This window comes from Ciconia boyciana, chromosome 15 (assembly GCF_034638445.1).
Source record: "Ciconia boyciana chromosome 15, ASM3463844v1, whole genome shotgun sequence".
NCBI lineage: Eukaryota > Metazoa > Chordata > Aves > Ciconiiformes > Ciconiidae > Ciconia > Ciconia boyciana.
Window position 1 is genome coordinate 14,847,673 of NC_132948.1, and position 23,469 is coordinate 14,871,141.

At 47.7% G+C, this 23,469-nt stretch overlaps 1 protein-coding gene across 18 annotated transcripts in view; it reads left to right on the plus strand.

Moving 5' to 3' along the window:
• The window catches only part of FBRSL1 (fibrosin like 1), a 555,468-nt gene that overhangs the window by 441,897 nt on the left and 90,102 nt on the right, over positions 1-23,469 (plus strand). For 15 of the 18 annotated variants that reach the window (XM_072879771.1, XM_072879790.1, XM_072879783.1 and 12 more), the window contains one exon: positions 10,783-10,836. The exons of the other annotated variants lie outside the window; for them this stretch is intronic. In XM_072879771.1, the coding sequence (XP_072735872.1) occupies positions 10,783-10,836 (54 nt within the window). The remainder of the gene's footprint in view (positions 1-10,782; positions 10,837-23,469) is intronic. 18 annotated transcript variants of the gene reach the window in all.

Genomic DNA, 23,469 nt, shown 5'->3' on the forward strand with positions numbered 1-23,469 from the left:
CCCTGGAAATTATTTATTGCGTCTGCTGTCGTATTTAATGATTTAACAATATACTAATAATCATAATATATTAACTTTGTGTAGTGATATACCAATCAATATAAAATAATGAACACATCTAATGGATTTAATAGTATACAGATGTTTGCCGCCTTTCTCCCTGAAGATTTTCAGATAATTTCTCAAGGCCAGCTGAAAACCGCGCTCAGGCGGTGCCGTTCCCCCACCCGAGAGGCAGTCGCGGTGCCGGGGCCACGTGCGGACACCGCGAAGGCGGCAGAGCAGCCGTGCGAGGACAGGCAGTGCAGGACGGGGCGTTTCGGGTGCACGGCGAGCGCGCGGGGGGCTGCGGGCTGGGGAGGGGGCCGCGCGTGAAGGCTGCGCGTGGGCGCGCCGGCCCCGCTCCGGCAAGGGGAGAGGGAGGGCAGGGGCTCACCCCGTCCTCATGAATCATGTTTGCTGCGGCAGGCACTAACCAGGCGTGTCAGGCAGCGTGGATCGTTGGCCCCCGTGGCCATTGATCAACCATTTATTAAAGCACCTATGAATCACTGCAATAGTAATTATATTTTAAATATACCTGCTAACAACTGTTTTGCAATGTGAAGGTTAATCACAATTAAACATTTCCTGTGCTTTTCCCTTCTCCCTCCACCCCGATCCAAATCCCCTGCGGGTCTGAGTGCATCGCAGGGGCACAGAAGGCTGCAACTCACGTGGAAAATAGAGGGAAAGGAGTCCAGCCTCGGCCCATCAGCAGAACGGGGTGGGAAGGAAGCGTGCGCACACGCGCGCACACGCGTCCCTGCAGAGAGCATTAACACACACTGCACGCGCTCTCCAGCCACGCACACGCACACAGACGGTGCACGCAGAGCCCACGCGCAGAGCCCACGCGCACACCCCGCGCGCACCGCCACTGCAAACGCCCAGGTACCGGCTGCGCGCGCGCCCACACGCAAACGGCGCACAGCGTGTGTGCACGCTGCGCGTACGCCCAGGCCGCGCACATCAACACAGACTGTGCACAGACGTAGATGCTGTGCACGCGCAGCCCGTGTGCCCGCACGCGCTGTGCACACACCGACCATTCACGCAGACGGGGCTCACGCACGGACCGCACGAAGCGGTAGACCGCGCGCACGCGGCACGCTGTGCGCCGACGGACCCTGCACGCACGCGCAGATTGCACACGCGGCTCGTGCGCACCTGCGCACACCGCGGGCGCGCGGGCCACGCGCAAACGCCCCCCGCGCACGTGGGTTCGGGCCGCGCCCGCACAGCCGGTGCGCACCCGCGCACACGCTCCGCGCCCAGACAATGCACAGGCACGCGGGCTGCGCCCGCGCGGACCGTGCGCTCAGGCACGCGCGCACACGCACGCCCACGGAGCGCGCACCCCCCTCGCCCCCGCTGCGGGACCGCGTGCACGCGCGCGCCCGGGGCGCGCGCCCCGCGGCCGCTGCCCCGACGGCGGGTCCCGCGCGTGCCCCGCGGCGGGGCGGGGCAGGCGGGCGCGCGCGAGGCGCGGCGCGGCGCGCGGGGCGGCGGGGATCCGCGTCTCGTGGCTGGATTGGTCTCGCCTGGCGGCGGGCGGGCGCGGGGCGGGCGGCGGGAGGCGCGGCCGCGCGGAGCAGTCGCGCCGCGGAGCGCCCGAGGAGCGGCACCGCCGCCGCGGAGCGGAGCGGAGCGGGCTTCGGCGCGGTTCCTCCTCGTCCATGTTTGGGAATAATGGCTACCGAGGCGTGAATCACAAAAAGAAAGAGAGAAAGAAACCCGCCGCCGGGGGAAGCCCCTAGATGGGGCCGGGCTGGGGCTGCCTGCGGCGCTGATCGCTCCCCCTTCTCTCCCTCGTCGGATGCCGGCCGGAGCCGCCTGGGTCGCTCTTTCTGCTGCTTTTTTGCCTTTTTTTGGTGTGTCTGTGGGCTTTTCGCCCCCTCGCGTGCTTTTTTCGCCCCGCCGCGGCCCCGCGGGTGATGGACCCCTAGCGCCGTCTGCGCGGCGGCTCCGGGGCTGAGCGGGCGGCGGGGGCGCAGCCCCGCCGGGGCGAGGCGGAGGGGGCGCAAACTTTGAGCCCCGGGTTCGGCCGGGGGGGGGGAGGGGGGAGAAAAAAAAACAAAACAAAAAAACCCCAACCCAGTCGAGGGGGGAAAAGGGAGGAAAAAGCGAGGAGAGGAGCCGCGTTGCCCGCGCCCCCCGACAGCGCGCAGGAAGAGGAGCGAGCGGCGGAGGACTGCGGCGGGAGGAGGCGGAGGCGCCGCGGCGGGGGCCGGCGGGACCCCCGGGGCACCTCCGGGCCGGGCGCCGCGTTGTGCCGCGGCGGGGGGGCCCCGAGCGGCTTCGCGCCGCGCCGCGCCCGCGGGGGCCGCCCGGCCTCGCCTTGTGGATTATCCCGCGGGGGCCCGGCTCGCCGGCGGGGCTCGCCATGGTCTGCGCGCCGCGGGGTAAGTAGCGGCGGGGCGGGTGGGGCCTGCGGGCCGGGGACCCCCACCCCCGCGGGGCTCGGCTCCTCTCCTCTCCCTCTCCTCTCCCTCTCCTCTCCCTCTCCTCTCCCCCTCCCCGGCCCCCCTCTCGGCGGGGGAAGTGTTTTTCAGCCGGGCTGCGGGAGCCGGGGAGTTCGGCGGCTTTGCGGTCAGACGGGAGAAGGAAATCGCCGCGTTTTCCGCCCGGTGCAATGGTTGTGTGCGTGCGGTTTTTTTGTCTGTTTCTTCTTCTCTCTCTCTCTTTTTTTTTTTTTAATTTTTATTTTGGTGGTGTCTCTTTGGGTGCCGTCGACGAGGTGGTTTGGTTTTCCCGGCCGCTGGCTGCCGGCCCCCCGCCCCAGCCCTCTCCGGTCGGGGGGCGGCTGGCGTCCCTGGCTCCCCGCGGGTGCCGCGGTGCGGAGGGGCAGAAGCCGGCCGGTGCCCGCCCCGCAGGCAAACCGAGGGGCTCTCCCTACGGATTTACGGAGAAGGGGGTTTTGGGGGGGGGAGACGGGGCGCGTTGAAATATAAAAGAGAAAAAGAGAGGTAGCGGCGAGGAGCTGCCGGGATGCGATGTGCTCCCAAACTGCCTTTTTTCACCCTATTTCGCGCATTCCTCCACTGCGACCGCATCCCTCTCCCCCCCCCGCCCCCCCGGCCCCCACTTCCAGGAGGGGGGGTGATCGCTGCCTTCGTCGGGGCGCAGAGAGGGGGGCCGGGGCGAGTCTCGCTGGCGGCACCCGCGCCCCTGGGCCCGGGCGGCCCCGGGCTGCTCCCGCCCACGGGTGACCGCGGCGGCGCGACCCGGCAGCCGTCCGCAGAGCGGCTTTGGAGGCGCGCAGTGGTCCCCTTCAGCAGAACAGCGCGAATTGGCTCTTCGGGGGTGTTTTCTCGGCAGGCCGGGTGTTGGAGCGGGCTGCCGGTTGGGGACGATGTGTGTCTGGGATTGCTGGCTATTAAAAACGGTAACAAACCTCCAAATCTGGAGCTGGCGGTTAACCCCTTGGGCGCAGGCCAGAGCCCCTCCAGTCACAAAGAAGAGCAAGTTTTAAAATGGTCTTCGTGGATTTTTTTGTTGCTTGTTTTTTTCCATGTGTCTTTTGGCTTGAGAAATTAGCCGGCCGCCTCCCCGAGCCTGGCAGATTGTGCTGGCCACGCCGAAACGCGGGGCACGGGTGGGCTGCCCAGGCGTCGGTCCTGTCCCTGCCTCTGCTTCTGTGCCCCCTCCGCTTACCTTGAAAGAAAAATTTAATCCAATTAAGAAATAAAACCTTGTGTGTTTAAAAGTGACAAATTTGAAAGGGGGGGGGGGTGAAGTAAGATTTCCAGGTCACTGGTTAACTAGAGATGGTTTGGAAAGAGAGCTCAGGAATAAGGCGAGGGCAGAGGGAAGGAAAGGGGGACCTTCTTAAATGGCAAAGGCTTGTACGTCTCTCTGGAATTTAAACTGGTTTTTAGGCTTGTAAAATCTTCTTGAAGTTGCGTGTTTATCTCAGGAGGCTGCTTGCTAGCTAATCTTCTCAAGGCATGTCCTGATTTTTTGTAATATTACAGTATCTGAGGTCCTTTTAACCTAATTTTGTAACAAAGATAATTTCTTGTTATGTAAGTTACTGTTCTGAATGATTGCTTTGGGTCTCAGAGATCGTCCTTAACCACTCTCCCCTGTGCTGCAGAAACTGGAATTATTTACTTCGTTATCAATTCTTGAAAGAAAGCCTCGCTCAACTGAAAAAGGCTGCTAAGGCATTACGGGAGAATAGGGTCTTCCCATTCTTCTTTCTAGAGAGTTAAATCTCTGGTCATCCCTGATCAGAATTTCCTTCAGAGGTTTATGTTTATGTATAAATCCGATTTTCCCCACATACGGACTTACAAGGGCGGGCTGCTAGATTTGTACGCACAGCATTAACTTCCTACAAGTGGCAGACTCCTAATGCTCTCCAAGAATTTTCTTCTTTGCTGACAACAGCTCCCTAAAACTGCCCTGTGCTAAAGCCAAAAGGCACTAGCTTGGGCTGCCCAATTTTCTTTTCCAGCGGAGATTAGTGCTATAAAACAAGGAAGGCAGTATTTTACTTAGTTGGATACCAAGTTTTTGCTAGTACAGAGCGATTTTTAAATTTTATTTTATTTGGAAGGTGGGTTATTCTGAGTGAAACCTTAAGCCTTGTTTATCAGAGAGGGGCGGTCTGTTCTCATAAATAAACGAAGGAGCAAAATATATCCCGGTGTTATTCTATCGGGACATGCAGTCATCTGTTGGACCGTGTGGCCTGTGCTGGCTAAATCGAATAGCAGTGTCACCAGTAGCTCTGGTATTTTTAAGTTAAAAAAGGGATTGGAGTATGCTTCAAATTCCAGTGATAAACTACAGGCATTTAGCAGTAGTTGATATTTATTTTGCTCTGATTTTGCAAGAACGTTGCGATTTGAAGTGTTAACTGTTGGTAAGGGGTGCAAATGTTAGTGTTTGCTGCTGTTGCTTTTTAAACTAAAAACTGTGAAGATGTTTAATGGTGATATGTTGACAAAAGTGGCAGTGAAAAGGGCTGCATTCTTCAGGGAGCCAGTCTGTGCTGTACGGTACTTTTGGAAAGCACAGATGTGTATGTAATTTTCTGCCTCAAACCTCTCTTTTTTTTTTTTCTTTTTTTTTTTTTTTTTTCTCTTCCCCCCTTGACTCCCTTGGGTTGAGTGACCCGTAATGGCTAGGGACTGTGCTGTCTTGGTGTCTGGATATATTTGAATATGAAGCAGTCTTTCTAAAGCCATTATAGAAGATTCAGTCAAGTAAAATTATTTGTATCATCGGAATAGGAGATGTAAGCTGGTTAATTTTAATGACTTTATGAATTTACAAGACCTGAAGTCAGGCAGGTACAAGAATGTGTTGCTCTTCGCTTAATAGCATGTTTGAGCAAAGATTGGCATTCTGTATCAGAAATAGAAATTTTAGCATTTCTTGCAGTCTTTTATCCTTCTGAATAAAGATGGAAATTCTGAACTAGGTAAAGAAACATATGGTTTTACCAGAAATGATTTCCTAGACTGATCAATTACCGGGAGATGTAATGAGAAATATACTCCCTAGGGAGAGGAAGGAGGGATTGCCATTACGTAATATCCCTTGGGAGAATTTCTGCATCGCATAATGGGGTTGGTGATGGAGCATTTGGGGAAAATGCCTATGGATAGGAATTTGTTCTTCAGATTTCCATAAGCAAAACATACTACTGAAAAATAGGCTTGTTAGAAGTAGTACTGATACGTTAGTAGGTGGGTGCTTTGCCTCCATACACATTTCTTTTGTTCTCATAACTACGATGTAAGCGATTAGGTAACCGTAAGATTAAAACGTCCACAAAATGAGAGATGCTAGTGAATAATTTCCTTCCTTATTTCACACCAAGGGTAAACCATTAAGGGCTTATGTTCTGTTCTAGGCTTCATTAAATTATATCTGTTTATCTATTGAAAGTAGGTCCTAAGGAAGAGCAAATCTCTAGGCTTCATGGGGTAAACACGAATGACCTTATCCTCGTGCTGGTGGAAGTGGAATATATAGAAATGCGTGTACATGATGATGTGGGTTCAATAAAACTCGGTAGCCGGATACGCATTTTCAGAGTCCTCGTAATATCCCAAGGACTGCCTCGGAGCTGACTTTTGGATGGAGAAGGAAGCGCTTGTTAAAAATGACTTAAATACAGCCGTACGTTTTTAGTAACAGTTGCCTTAAACAGGAAAATAATTCATTTCCACACACCTGCCCGTCAGCATTTTTCATGCTCGGAGTCCAGAGCGAGCGGTTAGCCTCCCGGAACCGAACGCCGAGCTGGCCAGCAGTGCCTGCCCGCGCACGGGCTCGGAGGTGTTAAAACCAACAGAGGAAAGGTGAGCGATCTTAACACCTCTGTCACTGCTGGGGAATTCGCCTAATTTGAGTTGCTGGTTTGAAATCTGAGCGCTGGTGATTCTAGTTAGTTTTTCGAATGGCTTGCCCAGCTTTTGTCCCTTGAGTGACAAGCGTGTTGCAGCCTTGCGGGTTCCTCTGAGAATCGCCTTTACGCAGATTCCGGGAGCCGAGGTGGTGCCGAGCCCCGATGGCGGCTCTGCTGATGGAGGCAGGTTTGCACAGCTATCACTGTTTTTAGGAAGTTAGAGGTGCAATGGCTGTTCCGAAGCCCAGGCCCCGATTTCAGCGTTTCATTGATCATATTTTGTAGTATTTTGTGTGCCACCTCGTGGCTGCCGGCACACATTGCAGCCGTTGAGGTGTGGCTGGGTTTCGTAGGACGGTCACAATTTTAGTCTCTTTTTGATGGTTTTATTTTGTGGCTCGGTTTAGTGTCGGTTATCTGTTCTGATTCGCCTCATGTTGTGACTCAGTTGTGAGATCCTGATCATTGGAAATGCAAACCAGAGTGGTGGCCGCTCACTGCTCACCAGTGTGTTGCTTCCACAGTTTGAGGCAGGGCTTGGCTTTCCAAAAAGGTGAAAACGGTGCTGGATTTAAGCACGGAGAGTTTGCATGAAGGAATTAGTGGTGTTTCTGCACCCTGTAGAAAAGGTCACCGTCAAGGAAACTGAAAATATAGCTGACTGATGCTGGTGGAAGGACTTGATTGCAGATGGTGACGCTGGGGTGGTAATCTTCCTCGCTGCCCTGCCCCGTTACCCTGCCGGAGTTTTACAGACAGTGACCCCAGCATTAGCCATCTCACCAGCACGGTTTGGCCTGAGAGCAGCTCTCAAGGTAGCTAACGTCATTTTAAATGGTGAGAATGGCAACCTGTCATCGTTGGTTCTTGTAACCTTAAACCAGGATGGTGCTGTTGACATGGATATAGAAAAACAGGTTCTCCAAAAGATCTGTTTGTACCTTTTATGGCTGCGTTGAAAGGGTTAAAGACAAATAAAATGTGTATCCTTTAACACTATAAAAATAAACCTTACTTTCTGGTGGGTGGTAGGAGAAGAGTTAGAGTTTACACAAAGACAGCATTTCAAGGTGGCTGTTTATGTTGTTACCAAAGATATTTCTAGCTTGCTTACAAAATGAGATTTTTTTAAAAAAATATTTTTAATTTTGAAAGTATTCAGTCTAGCTTATGTTCTTGTTGAAAAAATGTTACAGTTAAACTGCCGTGGAAGGTAGCTACAAGATTTTTAATATTGAGTTAAAGCAAGCTGGGTATGTTGTTTGCCATAATGTTTCTGTGGGGGGTAAAAAACATCTGTATGTGGCTGCTGTTTCTGCAGCAACTGCGATACCAAAGGAGACTCGGGGACGTAACAGATATAAATCTTGGGGTTTTTTCCCATGGAATAATCAACACTAAAAAGCATTTAGGCTATTAAGATACCTGCAAGTAGATCCTTCCTCCAAAGCTGTAGGTTATAAAGTTATAGTATAGTCTGCCTTCAAAATGGTTGGAAATCCTTCATAAATATCTCTTTACCACATACCTTCTATCTCCCTGGATGATTGGCTCTCTAGCAAAGCCTTCCGTAGAGGGTGTACTGTAATCCTTTTATGTTACTTCTTCAGTGCAGATTACGCAGCAAGAAATAATTAGGAGATTAATTTTCACCTGTCACTGCCAATAATAGATAACCTTGATACGGTGACAGGGCTAGGAATTTGGGGAGCGGAAAAGCGTTTAACCCTGTAGTGATTGCTGCAGGGACCAGGCAGAAAATGGTTGCCAGAACATGACCTCCCTGCTCGCTGTCATGAAAAGGGAGAGACGTGTTAGTCTTTCAGCTTCCTTGTCTCCCGCGAACGCTCTGCCTTTATCCGCAAACGTGCGCTGTGAAATTCGCTCTGTGCCGCAACGGTGCCACGCGCGCCTCGTGCTAATCAGCCCGGAGCAGACGTCGGAGACCTTTGTAGCCTAGTCTTTTAATTCAAATGCAGTTCTGTTGCTTTTCATGATTTCAATTCCCAATCTGACTGGTATTCCTAGTCTGCTAGGGAAAGGAGCAAACTAATGAAGATGGCTTCATTAGGCAGAGTGCAATTTAGCCCTTGCTTCTCTCCAACAAATGCAGCTGAAAAAACATCCCAGAAGTAAGAGTGCTTTTGGTCTTCAGAGAAAGCGGAGCTGAGGTGTTTCTGCTCCCTTTCAGAATTAATTACTAGCTCCCATCAGGTGAGCTTAAAACCGTAGCCTACGCTCTAAGACAGTGAAGGTAAATGGGAGGAAAAAAACCAACACCTTTCCCCCTCCGCTTCTTTTTTATTTTTTTCTTTTGTGCTGAAGTTTAAATCTACAATCTGTTGAAAATGTAATGGGAAACCATCCTACAGAAAATGCCATTATTCATATCATCCCGAGCTCATTTATTTTATCTGCAATAGTAATGATAAGACAGGCTGCTTGGCAATGCTGATAAGCTGAGAAATATCTTACAGCTATTTGTAAAAGTTAAAGCAGATCTTGGTACTGAGAGATAGGGAAACTGATGAGCCTTTGGGCAATCTGCAGAGCTGATAAAGATTTTAATAGGAAGGCCTCATTAGGATTAGGGAGAAGATCCATTATCTGGGATTTACGCAACACAAACGGTGGGGCAACTTTAATTTTTGCTTCTTTGTGCATTAAATACTGTTGCTGAACGTGAAGCCTTTTAACTCTGTTCTGGATCTCTTGGTACGTTCAAGGATCCATCACTGGCTGTTGGCTGAGCAAAGATGGAAGGGCGGTTTGTGTGGGAAGGTGTTTGCCACACGTGAGAAATGCCAGAAAGCCATCATATTCAGGGGCTGGTCAGCTTTTGGAGGTGCAGAAGTAGAGTTGTTTGCAGGTGCCTGGGCGGGAGGTGTTCTCAGTAGTGTCTCTTTTCTGTTGTAAACAATGTTTCTAATCTTTTGGTCCTGAAGAGCATCTTTAGAAAGAAATTAACCTGTTGCTGTTGTGCTGGTTCTCTGAATTGCTATTCAGAACCAGGTTGTGCTGGTGAGACTGAAATGCTATTACTGGCGTGGATAGCTTGTCTGCCCAGTTCAGCCTAATGGGGTGCTAACTCCAAGTCCCGCAACGGTGGCTTTGTTACTAGTTGTGATCACCCTATGGATAAAACTATTCTAGTAGAGGAGCTGCCTCCAGTGCAGCTGGAGTTGGTATGGTAGGAGTGCTCTGCCACGGGTGACCTGGTGGCGTGGTTTGGTAGTTATACAACAGGGCTGATTTTAGCAGCACGTGCATTCTTAGATGTGTGATGTACAAAACGTTCACTTTTTGTGGACCCTTAGTGTGTGCAAACACCCATCACGTGGGCTCAGCTGTGTTACTCCTCATACTGAGCATGATATGTAAGGTGCGTGTAAGCTGCTGAGAGAGCATTAGTTTATCCAGGGTTTACAGATGTATTTAATATTTTTTTCTCAAGGACCATCCAGACTTTTTTTGTGGTCGAACTGGATTGTAAAGCAGGAGGGGAAGCCACGCTGGAACATTCTTTGGTTTGCTTTTGAGGTCCAGGCCATGTTGTAACCTGATTCTGCTAACCTACAGTTGAAACCGTTTTTACACACAGCTGATGAGATCTAGTTGAACCTCTAATGCAGATGAAGGGTTTTGTTAGGTGATATCCACGCTGGCCGCGAAATGCCACTTGCATGACCACGCCTGTGCTTGGGAGCTGGTTTGTTCCCTGCGTGGAGCACGTGGGAGTACAGGAGCCTCAGCTTCTCCCCCGTTCCCATGGCACAGACCAGCTCCTCTCCTGCTGCTGCATCAAATAACCCCAGTGGTAACTGCAGTAACATTGCTTCCCGGGAAGAGTAATATTTGGAAAGTATGTTCTTGTCTTTTCAGTCATCTTTAGTACCATGCAGCAGCCAAAAACCAACAGGGAGCGCAGCACCGCAAGCCACAGAGAAGTCTGTTCCAGACTGTAGCTCAGGATCTGCTGCTTTAAACCAGTGGTTTTGTAGGGCCTGCAGCGGACGGTGTAATGATAGATTTAACTCCAAGTATTCCATCTTCCATGTGCTTAAGGAACTCATTCAGAGCAGCTGCAGCTGTAATCCCCTACCCTGTGCCCGCACCGGTGTGGAGACAGATGGGCAGGGCTGGGAGGAGAGCACCCTGCTCCTACTGCCAGGACAAAAATACATTTCTCATAGCGGGTTGGTGTCAGTTTATTGCAGCTTGTTCATAACAAGTCACAGTTTATGTCAGCGAACCAGCGTGGCCTCCTAGAGAACTAGCGCTATTTGCACATAACATGTTGCTCCAGCAAGGCTGCCATTTGAGACGTTTCTAATATTTATGTTTGATATGAATGAAACTTTTTGTTTTGTCTGTAGACCGCAACGGAACTGGAGCTGACTCGTATCAGGAGTGCCTTGATAACAAGCAAGGTATGAGATCAAGTCTCTCCAACATGGGCACTTGGGACTGATTTAGCTTGATTTCTTGCAGCTGAATTGGTTGCTGTCTCTGTCTCCCTTGCTCTCGCTGTCTCCCTTTTTTTTTTTTTCCTTTTTCTCCTCCCCTCTCCCCCTGCCCCCGTCTCTAAGCCAATTCACTGTTAACAGTTCCATGTCAGCTAACCTGGTAGCTCAGGGTCTCATTAAACATTTGTGATAAGGCTTCTCGTTTCTAGCACCCCAAACCCCCTGTTATTAAGGGAGGAAGTGGGAAGGTTGTAAAACAAAAGTAGCACGTGCACTTGCTTGCAGCTGTCTTCTTCCTTGAGGTTTAGTTGCACAGCCCAGCAGAGAAATGTTCAAGTAAAAGTTGAGTTAAGGGAAGGCACATGCTAGGCTGGGTTGCCTTAATGCCAGACATCCTGGGATAATTTGTGTGCTGACATGCTGACTCAGACTTGTCCAGCCCGATGTCTTCTCCTGTGGCAAAGTTGCTAAGAGCTGGAAAAGTCCCTTGTGACTGACAGGGGAGCGATGGTGGTGAGGGAGGAACCTGTTGTCCTTCTACTGTAAGCATGGAAAGAAGAGCCACATCAGTAGAAATGACAACTGTAAAAGTATCTCAGAAGCAGGACCCAAAGGCGAGGTTATTGATTTTGTATTTAGAAAAAGGGTTGGTGTATTATGTTCTCTTCAGATGTCCTCTCTGAGAGCTGCAATCAGAAGTGCTACTCCATCGCCGTAGCCATGTAGTGAGTGTTGAACCTTCTGGTAATCAGGGAGAACAAGCACCCTTCAGTCCAGGATTTCATTCATGATGAGCTACAGCAAAGAGATAAGAGGAAATGCTTATCCTAACCAGGTTATAGGCATCAGTTACGTGTCAGCTTTTTACCCTGCTGTTGACCCAGATCTGTGACAGTAGCTAAAATGATCATTTGCTGAAATTCTGACCCTTCTTGCATAATTTTCTAAAGTAGTACCAAGAAACACAAAAAAACTGTCCCAATTTTGGTGCTTGGTTGGGTTTAATTTTCCGCTGGTGTCTTCACTTTCAGTATCCATCAATCAGTGTTATATGTGCTTCGAGTCAAAGCTGCCGTGAAGTGCATTCCCCCTGCTGTTGTTGGGTTTGGGGTGGGGTTATTTTGGGGGGCTTGGGGGGGGGGTGGTGTTTGTTTTGTTTCCCTCCTCAAAAAAAAAAAATTACCTTGTCTCTCTGGTGACCTTTATGCTCATCTTTTTTCACTATTTTTCTCTACTGATTGTAGTAAATACCTAATCATTGCTAAGCTTTCATTTCAGAGGTTACAACTGGAAGACTAATGTGGAAGAACTGTAATCAATAATGGCTTTTTTATTAGATTAAGTTTAAAAGTCTTCCAGACCAATGTAATTCAGGATGCTCCTTTGATAGATAGATAGTTTGTTCTTTGGGAGAAGAGTTTTTTCCAGTTACATTTTTCTAGTTGGCTGCGGGAATTTGTTCCATCTGACATTTCGTAGAAAGAAACGGAGTTTCAGGTTTTAGAAAAATTGAGTATTCTCATTTTTGGAAACCAGTTGCAGCCCCTTTGATGTGCCAGTTACCCTGGCTTCTCTGAGAGGTGGTATTAAATCGTGTTACATCCATCACTTTCATTTGTCTGTCAGTACCCTGGATTTTTCTTGTAGTGAGGTTTTTGGTGAGTTTCTTTGACTTTGTTGTTAACACGTGAACAAGCTGTATCATTACAAGGGCTTTCAGTCCAGTATGAATTGGATATCGTTTGGGTAATTTACCATGTCCACACTATATCATCATGTTTAAAGCAACAACCTTTAAGAACGCAGAGGTTTAAAGGTAAAAGTATGCACAGTAACTTGTAGTCAGTCCCTTACTGTCCAATCCACATTACATTTTGTGAGCATGCAGTAGAGTTGAATCCACCATTTGCAACAATTTACAGAATATAAAATATATAGCTGACGGTGGACCCATAATTCTGGTTGCTTTCTGTTATGTTCAAAACAAAACAACACCAAATGGCTGAAAGTAGCAGTGGCTCTTTAAAAGTATTAAATCTTCAAGCCACGTGAAATGCAATTGCCATGGCTTCTTTTTATAACAGCATGCTTGTCTCCTAGAAATTATGCTATAATGAGGTTTGGTTTATATATTTTACCCCTTTCCTCATTAAAGTGCTATCTCTCGGAAGAAGCGCTTTGTGTCTTGAAATACTGCACGGTTAAAATGAAGGCAGGTTTATAAGGATTTAATGTACTTGGGAGCCAAGGTTTTGCAGCTTTATGGCAAAGATGTTTTAACAAAGGGCTTTATGGTAAGGGCGTGCTGTATTTTAGTCAGGCAGTTGCTCAAGGGAAAATTTTCAGTGTGAGCACGTCACGGCAGCAAGGAGAAATTCAGAGGGAAACAGGCCTCTCCGATCCAGTCGCCATCTTGGCTGATAGTAGGTCTTAATTCTTTGCAATTTCAAGCCCTGAATTTTTTTTTACCTCTTGGCTCAAGGAAGACAAAGTCTTGCGCCATGTCATGCAAGAACACGAGCAAGTCATTTAGGTTTCCCATTTTAGTGCTCAAAGGCAGGGTGCAGGAGAGCGTGCCCGGGATGGCCACAGGTGGGACTACTCACACCTTCTCAGGACGGAGATTGTTTCTTCAGCCCTGCATCTCCAATATTCATTATTAAAAGCATACCCTAAAAGCGAGACTTTCGAGTGTTTGGGGTTTGGAAGTGAAGAGGGCAGCAGTTCGGAGCAGTTGCCCATCCACCGCGGCAGAAGACGTGCCGGTTTCTCTGGGATACAGTTAATACCCCATGGTTTCCTGAGAGCCAGGGGGTTCTGCCATGGAAAACAGGTATAAAATTACAACCAGACACAGTTGTTGCTGGAGCTTCTCAATAGGAACTTGCTGTTATTCTAAATAAAACAATTCTGTTTTAAAGGTTAGGCAATGAAAAGCACTGAGGTAGGGCCTTGGTGGCAGCCAGGAGACACAACCTCACATCCTTGAAACAGTGCGTAGAGAGATGGTCTTGGAAACGGGTTCCGAGTATTTCATGTTCTCATTTATAGCGCCGCCTTTTATCCATAGAAAATTGTGTTTTACTTTGCTTCAGCGGTCTTCTCTCCATCCCCATGCTGTCAGGTGGGCCGGTAATGGGTATTTCGCCCTGCTGGGCTCTAGCTGTCCAAGCAGAGCTACAGGTTCCTGCTAGAGGATCCCAATACCTTTCACTTTTCCAACTTTCTCTTTCTTGTGGAGTATCGTGGTTCTGTGTTATTTCCCCACAGATTAATTAGTTGGTATTTTTCCAAGATGAACATGGTTTCACCTTTCTGATGGCACTATTGACTTCCTAGGACTCTCTGTATTTCTTTTCTGGTATTTTACACCACCTCCTAAACTCGGTACTACTTATTGATTTTGTTAGCTCACGTCTGGAGGGAGGATGAATATAATTTGGAGCAACGTTTGGGAGCAAGGACGGGGGGTAGTTAATCTTGACAGCGATCAAAATTTGGCTGCAGTGGAGATGATAGCGGTGCCTCTGTCCTGAGGTTACAGAGGACTGGGTGCTCCTGCCCCGGGTTTGTGCTGTCAGTGGATCTCAGGCGGGTTGCTGAGCAGTGCGTCCGGGGATAGGGTGTCTGTAGGATCAGGCTTGATATTGAAATAGTGGCTATAAACTGAAAACTTTTCATCCTGTTACCAGTCCCCTGGGCCATGCAGTCCCAGTGTGTGTCATCTCCTATTAGTCTTGATGCAACCAATGACCTTGTTTGTGTCAGCGCATTAAGCACAACATTAATGTCTAATTTGACTACTTTGAATTCAGGCAGGCTGTAATCAATCACCTGAACTCTCCTGACAGTGAATGTGGCTGGATGGGATAAGGAGAACAGATAAAACGCATGCTTGGGCCAAAACTCTAGGAAACTGGAAAACTACTTTGAGCCTGTGTAGCTGATGTAACTGCAGCTGCTGGTGGAAACGGGTTCTTCACTGGAAAGCCAAGGCTGCAAAAGCAAGAAATTTGTGGTCTTTGTAGAGGTCTGTTCTGCCTTCTTCCTGCCTGCTAAATACCGGCATGGTAAATGAGACTGCCGAGATACAGAGGCACCTTTTAGAAGATGTTGTTGGGAGACGTTCTAACCTCTTCCAGTTTTTGGATCCCTTTTGAACCCCAGCAAGATTAGTTTCAGGATGGCAAAGATGAATTATGAGGCAGATAAATAAAAATGGCAGAGCGGCATGGCTGGATTGAAAAGTGCGGTCGTCACTGAAGATGTTATTTCCATTAAATGTTTTGAGATTTAATATTGATTTCAGTGAAATTACCCTTGAAAACAGATTTCCTCCGAACTTTTATTTTTATATATTTGTTTTGGAACTACTTTAGGAGGCGGAAAAAATGAAACTTTTGCTTCAAACAGTTTTTATGTTTTGAAATTGGCTTTTTTTACTGAATGAACAGTTTTAAAAATATTATTTATTATTTGTATTCCAGTCATGCCTGTGCACTCTAGTTATGGGCTAAACATAATTTTGCTAACCGCAATGCAGACGGGGGGGGGGGGGGGGGATGGGATCAGTTTCTGCCTGAAAAAGCTTTGGGTTTGTATTTCTGACTGGGGCTGCATTGATTGCCAGTGCCTATTTAAAAAAAAAAAAAAAGAAACAAAAACACAAAAAAACCCTTCTCATTTTACAATATGTTGGCTGTCTTTTTGTTTAAAGAATTATAAATACATCAGCAGATTTTCCACAAAAACACATATGCTTTCTTCCTGATGAGCATAATGACGCACAGAGAATCCTTGCAAGAGGCCTTGAATCTCCTTCAAGTAGAGGATAGGGCTGAGGTTGAAATTGAAATTTTAAATAACTGTCTTCATTAAAAAAGATGCTGGTGGGGCCTTGTTAGCAGAAGAATTGCCGTTTTCTGACTAATTTTTTTTGCCAGCATGGGAACAAAGAAAGAAAGGAGGAGGCAGAATAAAAGCCTGTGTGAGTGTACGTACAGAGGCTGCAGCTCTCTAAACTGGTAATGGTATCTGGAAAGAGTCCAGGCTGTTGTAAATATGAACTTTTGTCAATATTCCCCAAGCTTCTTTGGACTCTAGGGTGGGCTTTATTAGCTGAAGGTCACACCATTGTGCTGGCTCCCTCTCCTGAGACCTCTGATACCTTCCTGAAAGGACAGCCCATTATCCCTGGGCTTAGAAGCCAGCTTTCTCTTCAGTGGCACTGAAGCTGATAAGCTTAAGAGGCATATTTCATCCCCCCAGTGCTGCTTCAGGAGACAAACAGTGTTTATCGTTCTTGATTAATTCCAGTTGAACAAAAAAATAAAATAGGAGGCATGTGTGTGTGCACACGTGCACAGAGACAGAGAGTTGACATTTTTTTTAGGCTGATCTTCTTGCATAACGTCAACTCATCGCGCTGGCCGCGGCGAGCAGCGTCTGGTGCTGCCTCTTTGTTTTTCCTAGGTGGTGTGTCCAAAGATTGGTTTAGTAACAGGAGAGGATCCTGGGCTGCGATCAGTGTAAAGAGAAAGGGGTGGAAAGGGGGACGGGGTAGCAGCAGCCTGAGCATCGAGGTTGGAATTGATTTGTGGCAATTAAGCATTAAGGTCTGCGAGAGCAGGACCACCCGCTGGGAGAGTGGCTTTCCATCACCTGCGAAAGATGAATGGCCCGAGGAGAGAGAAGGACAGGGATTTCGTACTCGGCTACCTGAAAAGAATCATAAAAACACACTGTATCTCGCTTCTGTATCTTGCAGCCCTGTTCATCACAGCTAAATCCCTTCTCTGGGAATTGTATGCAAGAGGGTTGGAAGATACAAATGCTAGTTGCTTTGCTGCTTTGGTTTCTCCATTTCTCTCTTTGGATCTGGCTTGAAATTTGTTAGGAGGTGTCTTCCTGATTTTCTTGCTACTGCTATTTCAGTAGAAACGTCTTCCAAACGTGGCTCCCAGTCTCTTAGGGTTTCTTTTTTCCTTGTACTGAGATTCAGAGTATAGAATGAATAACAATGAATAACACGTGCAATGAATAACATATTGTCCCTCTGCAGCTCTGTAAAACGCCCAGGCAGCATGCCCCAGCGGCTGGGGCATCCAGGGCAGGAGACCTGTGCTGTGCAAGACACCTCGTCTGCCTGTGCCTGAGGTTTTTGAGTGGAAAACGAGAATATTGGCACTGTACACAGTCCTGTTTGTTTGGATGGCCATGTAGCTGCAGCCCAAGTTAGGCCTTTTGCAGAGGGCTCTGTATGTCCTTTGGGTTTGTTGTGTTGTACTTGCCGAGGTTGAGGAGTGAAAGAAGAGATCGCACTTGGCTGAAAGGAGCCGGTCGGTATCTGGACCAGAGGAGATTATATTTCACTCTGCAAAACTCTAAATTTTTCAGCCTTTTAAAAAAAGGTAAAAATATTAGAGAGCCGTGGTGCGTGAACTGCTTTCTCTCGTTTTGCTTTTTGTTCGTGTTGAACAAATGGGCCCCAACAGCAGGCAAGGGGCTTCACCGCTCTGCCCCCACCTCTGTTGCAGGGCTGCTGCTCGTGCAGAGGCGCATCAGATGCTGCACCGGGCAAAACCAAATCGGCTACTTAATGTACAGTGCATCAAATCTTTGTTTCGCTTGCCACGTGGGCCACGTTTAAACCAGATTTTTGGTACTCGGGTTACAACTAACTTCATTTCCTTTGCCAGAACAGAGAGAGATGGAACAATATTAAAAATAATTTTACAAAACTATGTTTACTTCTTGCCAGTGAGGACCATGTTGAAAGATGGATTTTGCTATTATGGCTCCAGAGCTAGTGTAAACAAGGTCTAATGGGAAAGGCTGTAAAATAATAGGGCCATTGGTCATCTTCGCGGGAAAAGGAATTTCTGCAACGCATTTCAAACTGGAATAGATCTGCAGCTTCGGCTGACCAAAAGAACTAACGTTTCCATTTTAAAATTGATACAGCAGCATGAAATGGGAGCGGTGGGCCTCTAATACTATTTTTTTCAAAGGTAAACTGCGCAAGCCTGTGTGAATTGGAGGCACTTACTTTTGTTTTGTGGATTGGGTTAAAGTTGTCATTCTTCACATAAAATAGAATACAGTTAAGTTTTAGATGAGAACCTCCTTAAATACACCACAGACTCCTTTTTAAGGGCAAGGTAGATTTGAGGGAGAAAATTACTTTGAAATCTTAGCGAAAGGTTCTGGAGCTACATATGTGGCTCTTTCTGCAGATCGCTTAACTTGGTGGAAAGATTTTTATTAGTCCAGTGGTGCACGATAGACTGCAGTAGGGTATGTACTTGTTCGGACCCCGAGCTTGGCGATAAGTGAAACATTAATATGTGCTTGGCAGAGCAAACTCTTCATTTCCCTTAAAATGGAGGGGGCAGAAATTACCTCATTGGACAAGATGCCCTCAGGCTACTGCCCACCGTTAGGTATGTCCTAGGCAAGATTTATTTACTCAGTGTGGACGGATTATTTCCCTTTTTCTCCCCGAATCTGGTCTGCAGTAGCTGTTAGCAAAAGAGCTTTCCACCTCGTGTATCGCAGGAAGCATTTTAGCTCTTGTTGAAATATGAAGCTCCCTTCCTTTATTAAAATTAAGAACCACTTTCTCACATGGCAAAGTGATAATAAAGACTGAAATTGGATCTATAACTTCATGAAAAGAAAGGGAATTTTTTTAAGACAAATCATGCATGGTAATACCTCCATTGTTCTCTCGCTGTGTTCTTTGTATTGCTTAACTCCCTGCGAACAAAGAACCCATAACTGGAATTGTAAAAATAATCCAGGCATTTAAGTCAAAACTCAAAAGGCCCTTGGGAATCTCATGCAAAGGTGTGCCCTTGAAATGATGGGTTATGAATTGTCTGAACAGGTTTGAACATCCTGCCCCTGAGGAAATCTATGGGAATTTTGCCGCCGACTGCAGTGGGGTCAGGATTTCACACTTGGCGCTTTGTACGTACTGCCGGGCATTGAGCAGAGCCGTCTTTCAGTCTTTGAGAAAGTCTGACTCCCTCCTCACGAGCAGGCGGGGCATTTTCTAGTTGGTTGCACTTGTGAATTCTAGTTAAGAGAATTGGTTTTGCCCCCCCCCATCTTTGTCACTTGCTTAAACAAACGTGCAAACTGGAAACATGCACTTGCTCGAGCTTCAGCAGCGAGCGCCTCCTCAAGATCTCTTGTTCCTGATCTAGAACTTAAACTGGTTGGGAAGGTGGTTTTAAGCTAAGGTTCAACCCTGCTTAAATGAAACCATTTGGGCAGAGAGATGGGAAATTTTATTCCCAGTTGCCGTTCAGGTGTCTGAACCCAGATCGTTTGAAGTATGAAGGTTCATTCTCTGAGCTTGAACACAGATCAGTACAGAGGTTGTATTGTAAATCGAAGCAATGAGTACTTCTTCACCAGTTTGTTGCAAAATAATGTGTTTTTTAAAGTACAGGTCTATCCAGGGTCAAAGTCACTGGGAAAGGAAGGTACTTAAATGAACAGTGAGGGAATTAGTCCAGAATTTGCATGCGGATTCAGATAACCAGGGCCCTTTGAAACCCGCTTGAACAGAGAAGTTAGCCCTGTTTGAGCAGGAGCTTGAGCCAGATGACCTCTCAGAATCCCACTGCTTCAGTGACTCTGCAGTTCTCTGGTTAGATGTCTCATGCCTGCCAGGGTGTTTGAGCAAACCACTGGATTGCCTGACCCTGATCATTGTAAACACAGACATCGCCTTCCTCTGTCAGGTCAGAGTCCAGGGAGAGGAGGGTCACCAGAGTTGCAGCAAATTCCCCTTTGTCCTCAGTCTTCCAAAGTCATGGTGCGGTGGCCAATGACATCATGGGTTGTTGAAGAACTGCTGTTGATGGAGTAAGCTCTGTATACGATGAAAAACAAAACCCAGAGAAACCATAATCCCCAAAAAACATGATCCAGGGCTCCAAGAAAACTGGAACATTTAAGTTACCTAATCGTAGTTCTCCATCAAAGAAAAAGTTTAGGAAAAATCATTAGGAAAAACCTTCTAAGCTTTCAGCAACAATATCCCACAGACTGTTGACAATCCAAAGTAATCCCACGAAGCTCAACAAACTGATTTCTAATGAACGTGTTTGTAATTAATACTAGTAGAACTTATATCAAAAAGTGGGCTGTGTGCCCCTCGTGTTACTACCAGTAGTTGGAAGGGGGAGTTGGAAAGCTACATCCTGTGTACAACACAAAAGTTTATTTAGGCTTCTCTGCCGCTCAGGGGATCGCAGAAATGTTGCCGTGGCTGAAAGATTGGCTTTAACTTTTCCGTGTGTAGCTGTAATGGAATGTGCAGAAACTTAGAAATTCCTTGAAGGTGTCTGGAGAGACCCAGCCGTGGTGTCAGCGGGAATGTGTGTTGAAAGCTGCTCTAGAGGGGGACGTTTCTCAGAACAGTTTGCAAAAAGTAACAATCACAACTCAGCATGGACCATTAGAAAATGTTAGAAGTAAATGGTTAATTTTTCCCAACTTCTTCTTGCCCAAACACAGCAATCAGACCCTTGAAAAAAAGGGGGAGGGAGAGGGGGCAAAAAAAAAAAACCAGCTTGGTGGTTCCTCACTGTAGCTGTGTCTTGAGGGCTTTCCTTAATGAGCTGTCTCCTTCTGTCCAGCATGGAGAGAAAAACAAAAGAGTTAGAGACCTTCCTTTGTCCCCGTGTGATTTTAATCTGATTCATTCATTCCTAATCATCTTGAAGGATTATAAAAACAAAACCTGCTAAATCTTGGTTCTTACTTCTTTTCTTTCTCTCCCAAACATCATCATTTGTTCTTTTATCATGTTGCATTTCTTTACCCATGAATCAGCTGCCTTTTTTTTTTTTTTTTCTATTTAACACAAGTCAGGCGGGGAGGGAGGGCGACGGGAGCGCTGCTTTCTTTGATTCGTTCGACACACAAGTGTTCCTTGGCCTTTCATACCGAGGAGTGGATGCAGCTCTTGAACAAATTGGACCTACTTGTTTGCTGGCCTAGGCCACCTTGTTATCCAGCCAGCTGTGTTTTGATCTTGGAGGGCCGTTTGAAGATTAAATTGAGACATCTTTTGTTACTATTAAGTGCAGTAATTAAATCAGCTCAGTGTTATTTAAGTGTGGAAAATGTCGCTTCGCTGGCCCATGGGTGCCTGAAGTTGCCATTAGACAGCTGTGTTGCTTCCAGTACTAATGATGAAGAGGTAGGAGAAAAGAGCCAAGTGCTCTCTAAATAATTTTCAACTCTTTCTGGGTTATGCGGATCCCCTCCCCACCTTTTTGTGCGACGTTTCTCCCCCATCTCTTCTCAATTCACAAAGACGAAGGTTTTTGAGAGGGAGCTCAAGCGTTTGCGGGTGGAGAGCTGGAAGCGAGTGCCCTGTCCCGAGCGGAGGGGTGGTGTGGAACGGCGCAGGCGAGTTCCCCGGATCGGCAGCTGCTGCTCCGTCTCTGAGCTTGCAAGTCGTTGGCTCTGTGAACGATGACGGAGGCTGAGCTAGCAGGATGGATGCAATAAATGAGCAAAGTTGGCTGCTGCCCCCCGCTCCGTAGGGGGGAGTCTGCCAGTCAGGTCGAGCAGGGCGAGTACATTTGTTCCCATGAGGGTCATTGTAATACAATTTGGTGGTGAAGACTGGCCTGACTGTGAAGTGGTGGCACCTGGGAGATGTGAACTCTGGCTTAGGCCAGGGCTGGTATCATTCAGAGGTCACCTGGGGCTTACCAGGGTGAGAGTCAGTTGCCCTTACCCGGCCCCCTTTGCCTTCTGCTTGCCGAGCAGATTGCTTTGAGAGAAGTGGCTGGAGGTGATGATTGGCAGCAGGGAGCGGGGCAGAGAGAAAGCGAGATCCTCAGTGGGAGAAGCAGTTCTTCGGAGGTCGAGTATGTTTTAATGCCGGGTTAAGTTGCGCAGCAGTATTGGTTCATTGCTACTGGCAGCGCTGATCACTTGAGTGTTGCCTTGCTCTTTCCCATCGCGCCCTTGAGAAGCCCTGACTTACCTCCTGCGCACAGCTGAACGTACGACTTGCTGCTCTTGCTGTTCCCACAATGAAATTCGGCAGCTCTCACTTCTTGATAGGGGAGCAGCAGACAGGATCTCCCACAGCCCGTTTCGGCTGCCGTGCTGCCCGCCGAGGTGGGGCAATGCGCTCCCTCCCGAAGCTCGCGCTCCAGCCTTGCTTCTGAGCCGTCTTGTTAGTCTGTCCTCCCGGACGCACCCGACTCTCTGGCTTCCATCTCCAATAATTGCCCAGCAACATCTATTTGCATTGCTTTGTATGCTTCTGTTTTATAGAGGGGGAAGTGTATTTGCACTTCGAGTGTTTTTGAGCAAGGGCAGAAGTATGGCAGATGGGTGGGGATGAGAGAATCAGGAGCATGATGAATCTGTTTTTCTTACCTTGTTTAAAATTGCCTGTTAAAATTCAGCAGCCGCACCTCCGATCAGCCTAATGGTGTCTGCCATGTTGCGAATACACAGTCATTAGTTGGTCCAATTCATGCATGCTGAGGTAGGAGGGTGATGTGAATGCAAAGGAGATGGAGAGAATAGGAGTGGGGGGGGCAGAGGAAGGAGGGGGAGAAGCTTGGTAATACAGTGACAATGAAACATACGGTAGTCACACTGGAAAACTTTCTCCTTCATTAGCAGGGATCTGTTGAGTTTCTGCTCACATTAGGGTAATTAACACAAGTACAGATTGTTGAACATCTGTGCAGTTTAACTATATGGCCGGTTCCCAGGCTTTAAACAGGGCTGTGAGGAGCCAAATGCAAAGCACTATGAAAAGCCCACACACTATTCATTTTACTGAAATTAGCATTTCTGGATGAAAGCTGATGTTGCACGTCGGCTATAAATTTTCTCTGGTCTGTTGCCAGGTTGGCTAATGATCTGAGGTTAGTGTTTGTTAATAATTTTTTAAAATTTGTTACTTTTAATATTCTGGAGGGGAAGTTTCTATCTCGCTCTTCTTTTCTTAAAAGGCAAAACAAAAAGCAAGCAAAACAAAGCGTATGGCTGTATTATATCTAATGTGCTTCTAATCTTTTTCCAGTGGAAACCCAGGAAGGAATTGCTGGTTCAGCCTCCATCGGGGGCTGTTGGCTTCGTGGAACCACCACGGCTTTTTAATATTTCTGACCAAACTGCGGTTTTAATTTTCTAGCCTTGTAAGTGCCTGGGAGGCTCTGCTTACGATGTGTTGTAGATACGAGCTGTGTAAATAAAACGCAGAGTTTTGTCTGCAGGATGGTGGTTACACAGGTATTGCTTCTCTGCACGTCGCCGTCCCATACCTCTGTCCGTGTGTGCACATAGGGTTACCAGCATAAAGGTATAGCTGTATTCACGGAGGGCCTTTTGCGTTGCTGATCCCAGAGGACTGTTGTTCTGCTGTGGCATCTTGAAGCTTCCTCCTTGCGGATTTTTACCTTGCCAGCTGAGAGCATCTGGACCACGAGGCTGACAGACTCTTGAGCCTACTGGCTAGCAGCAGCGAGTTCTCTGCAGAGGGCCCTTCACGCCACAATTACCTCTTAAGCCTTGGTCCATCAGAGCCAATGCTTGTTGGCCTTC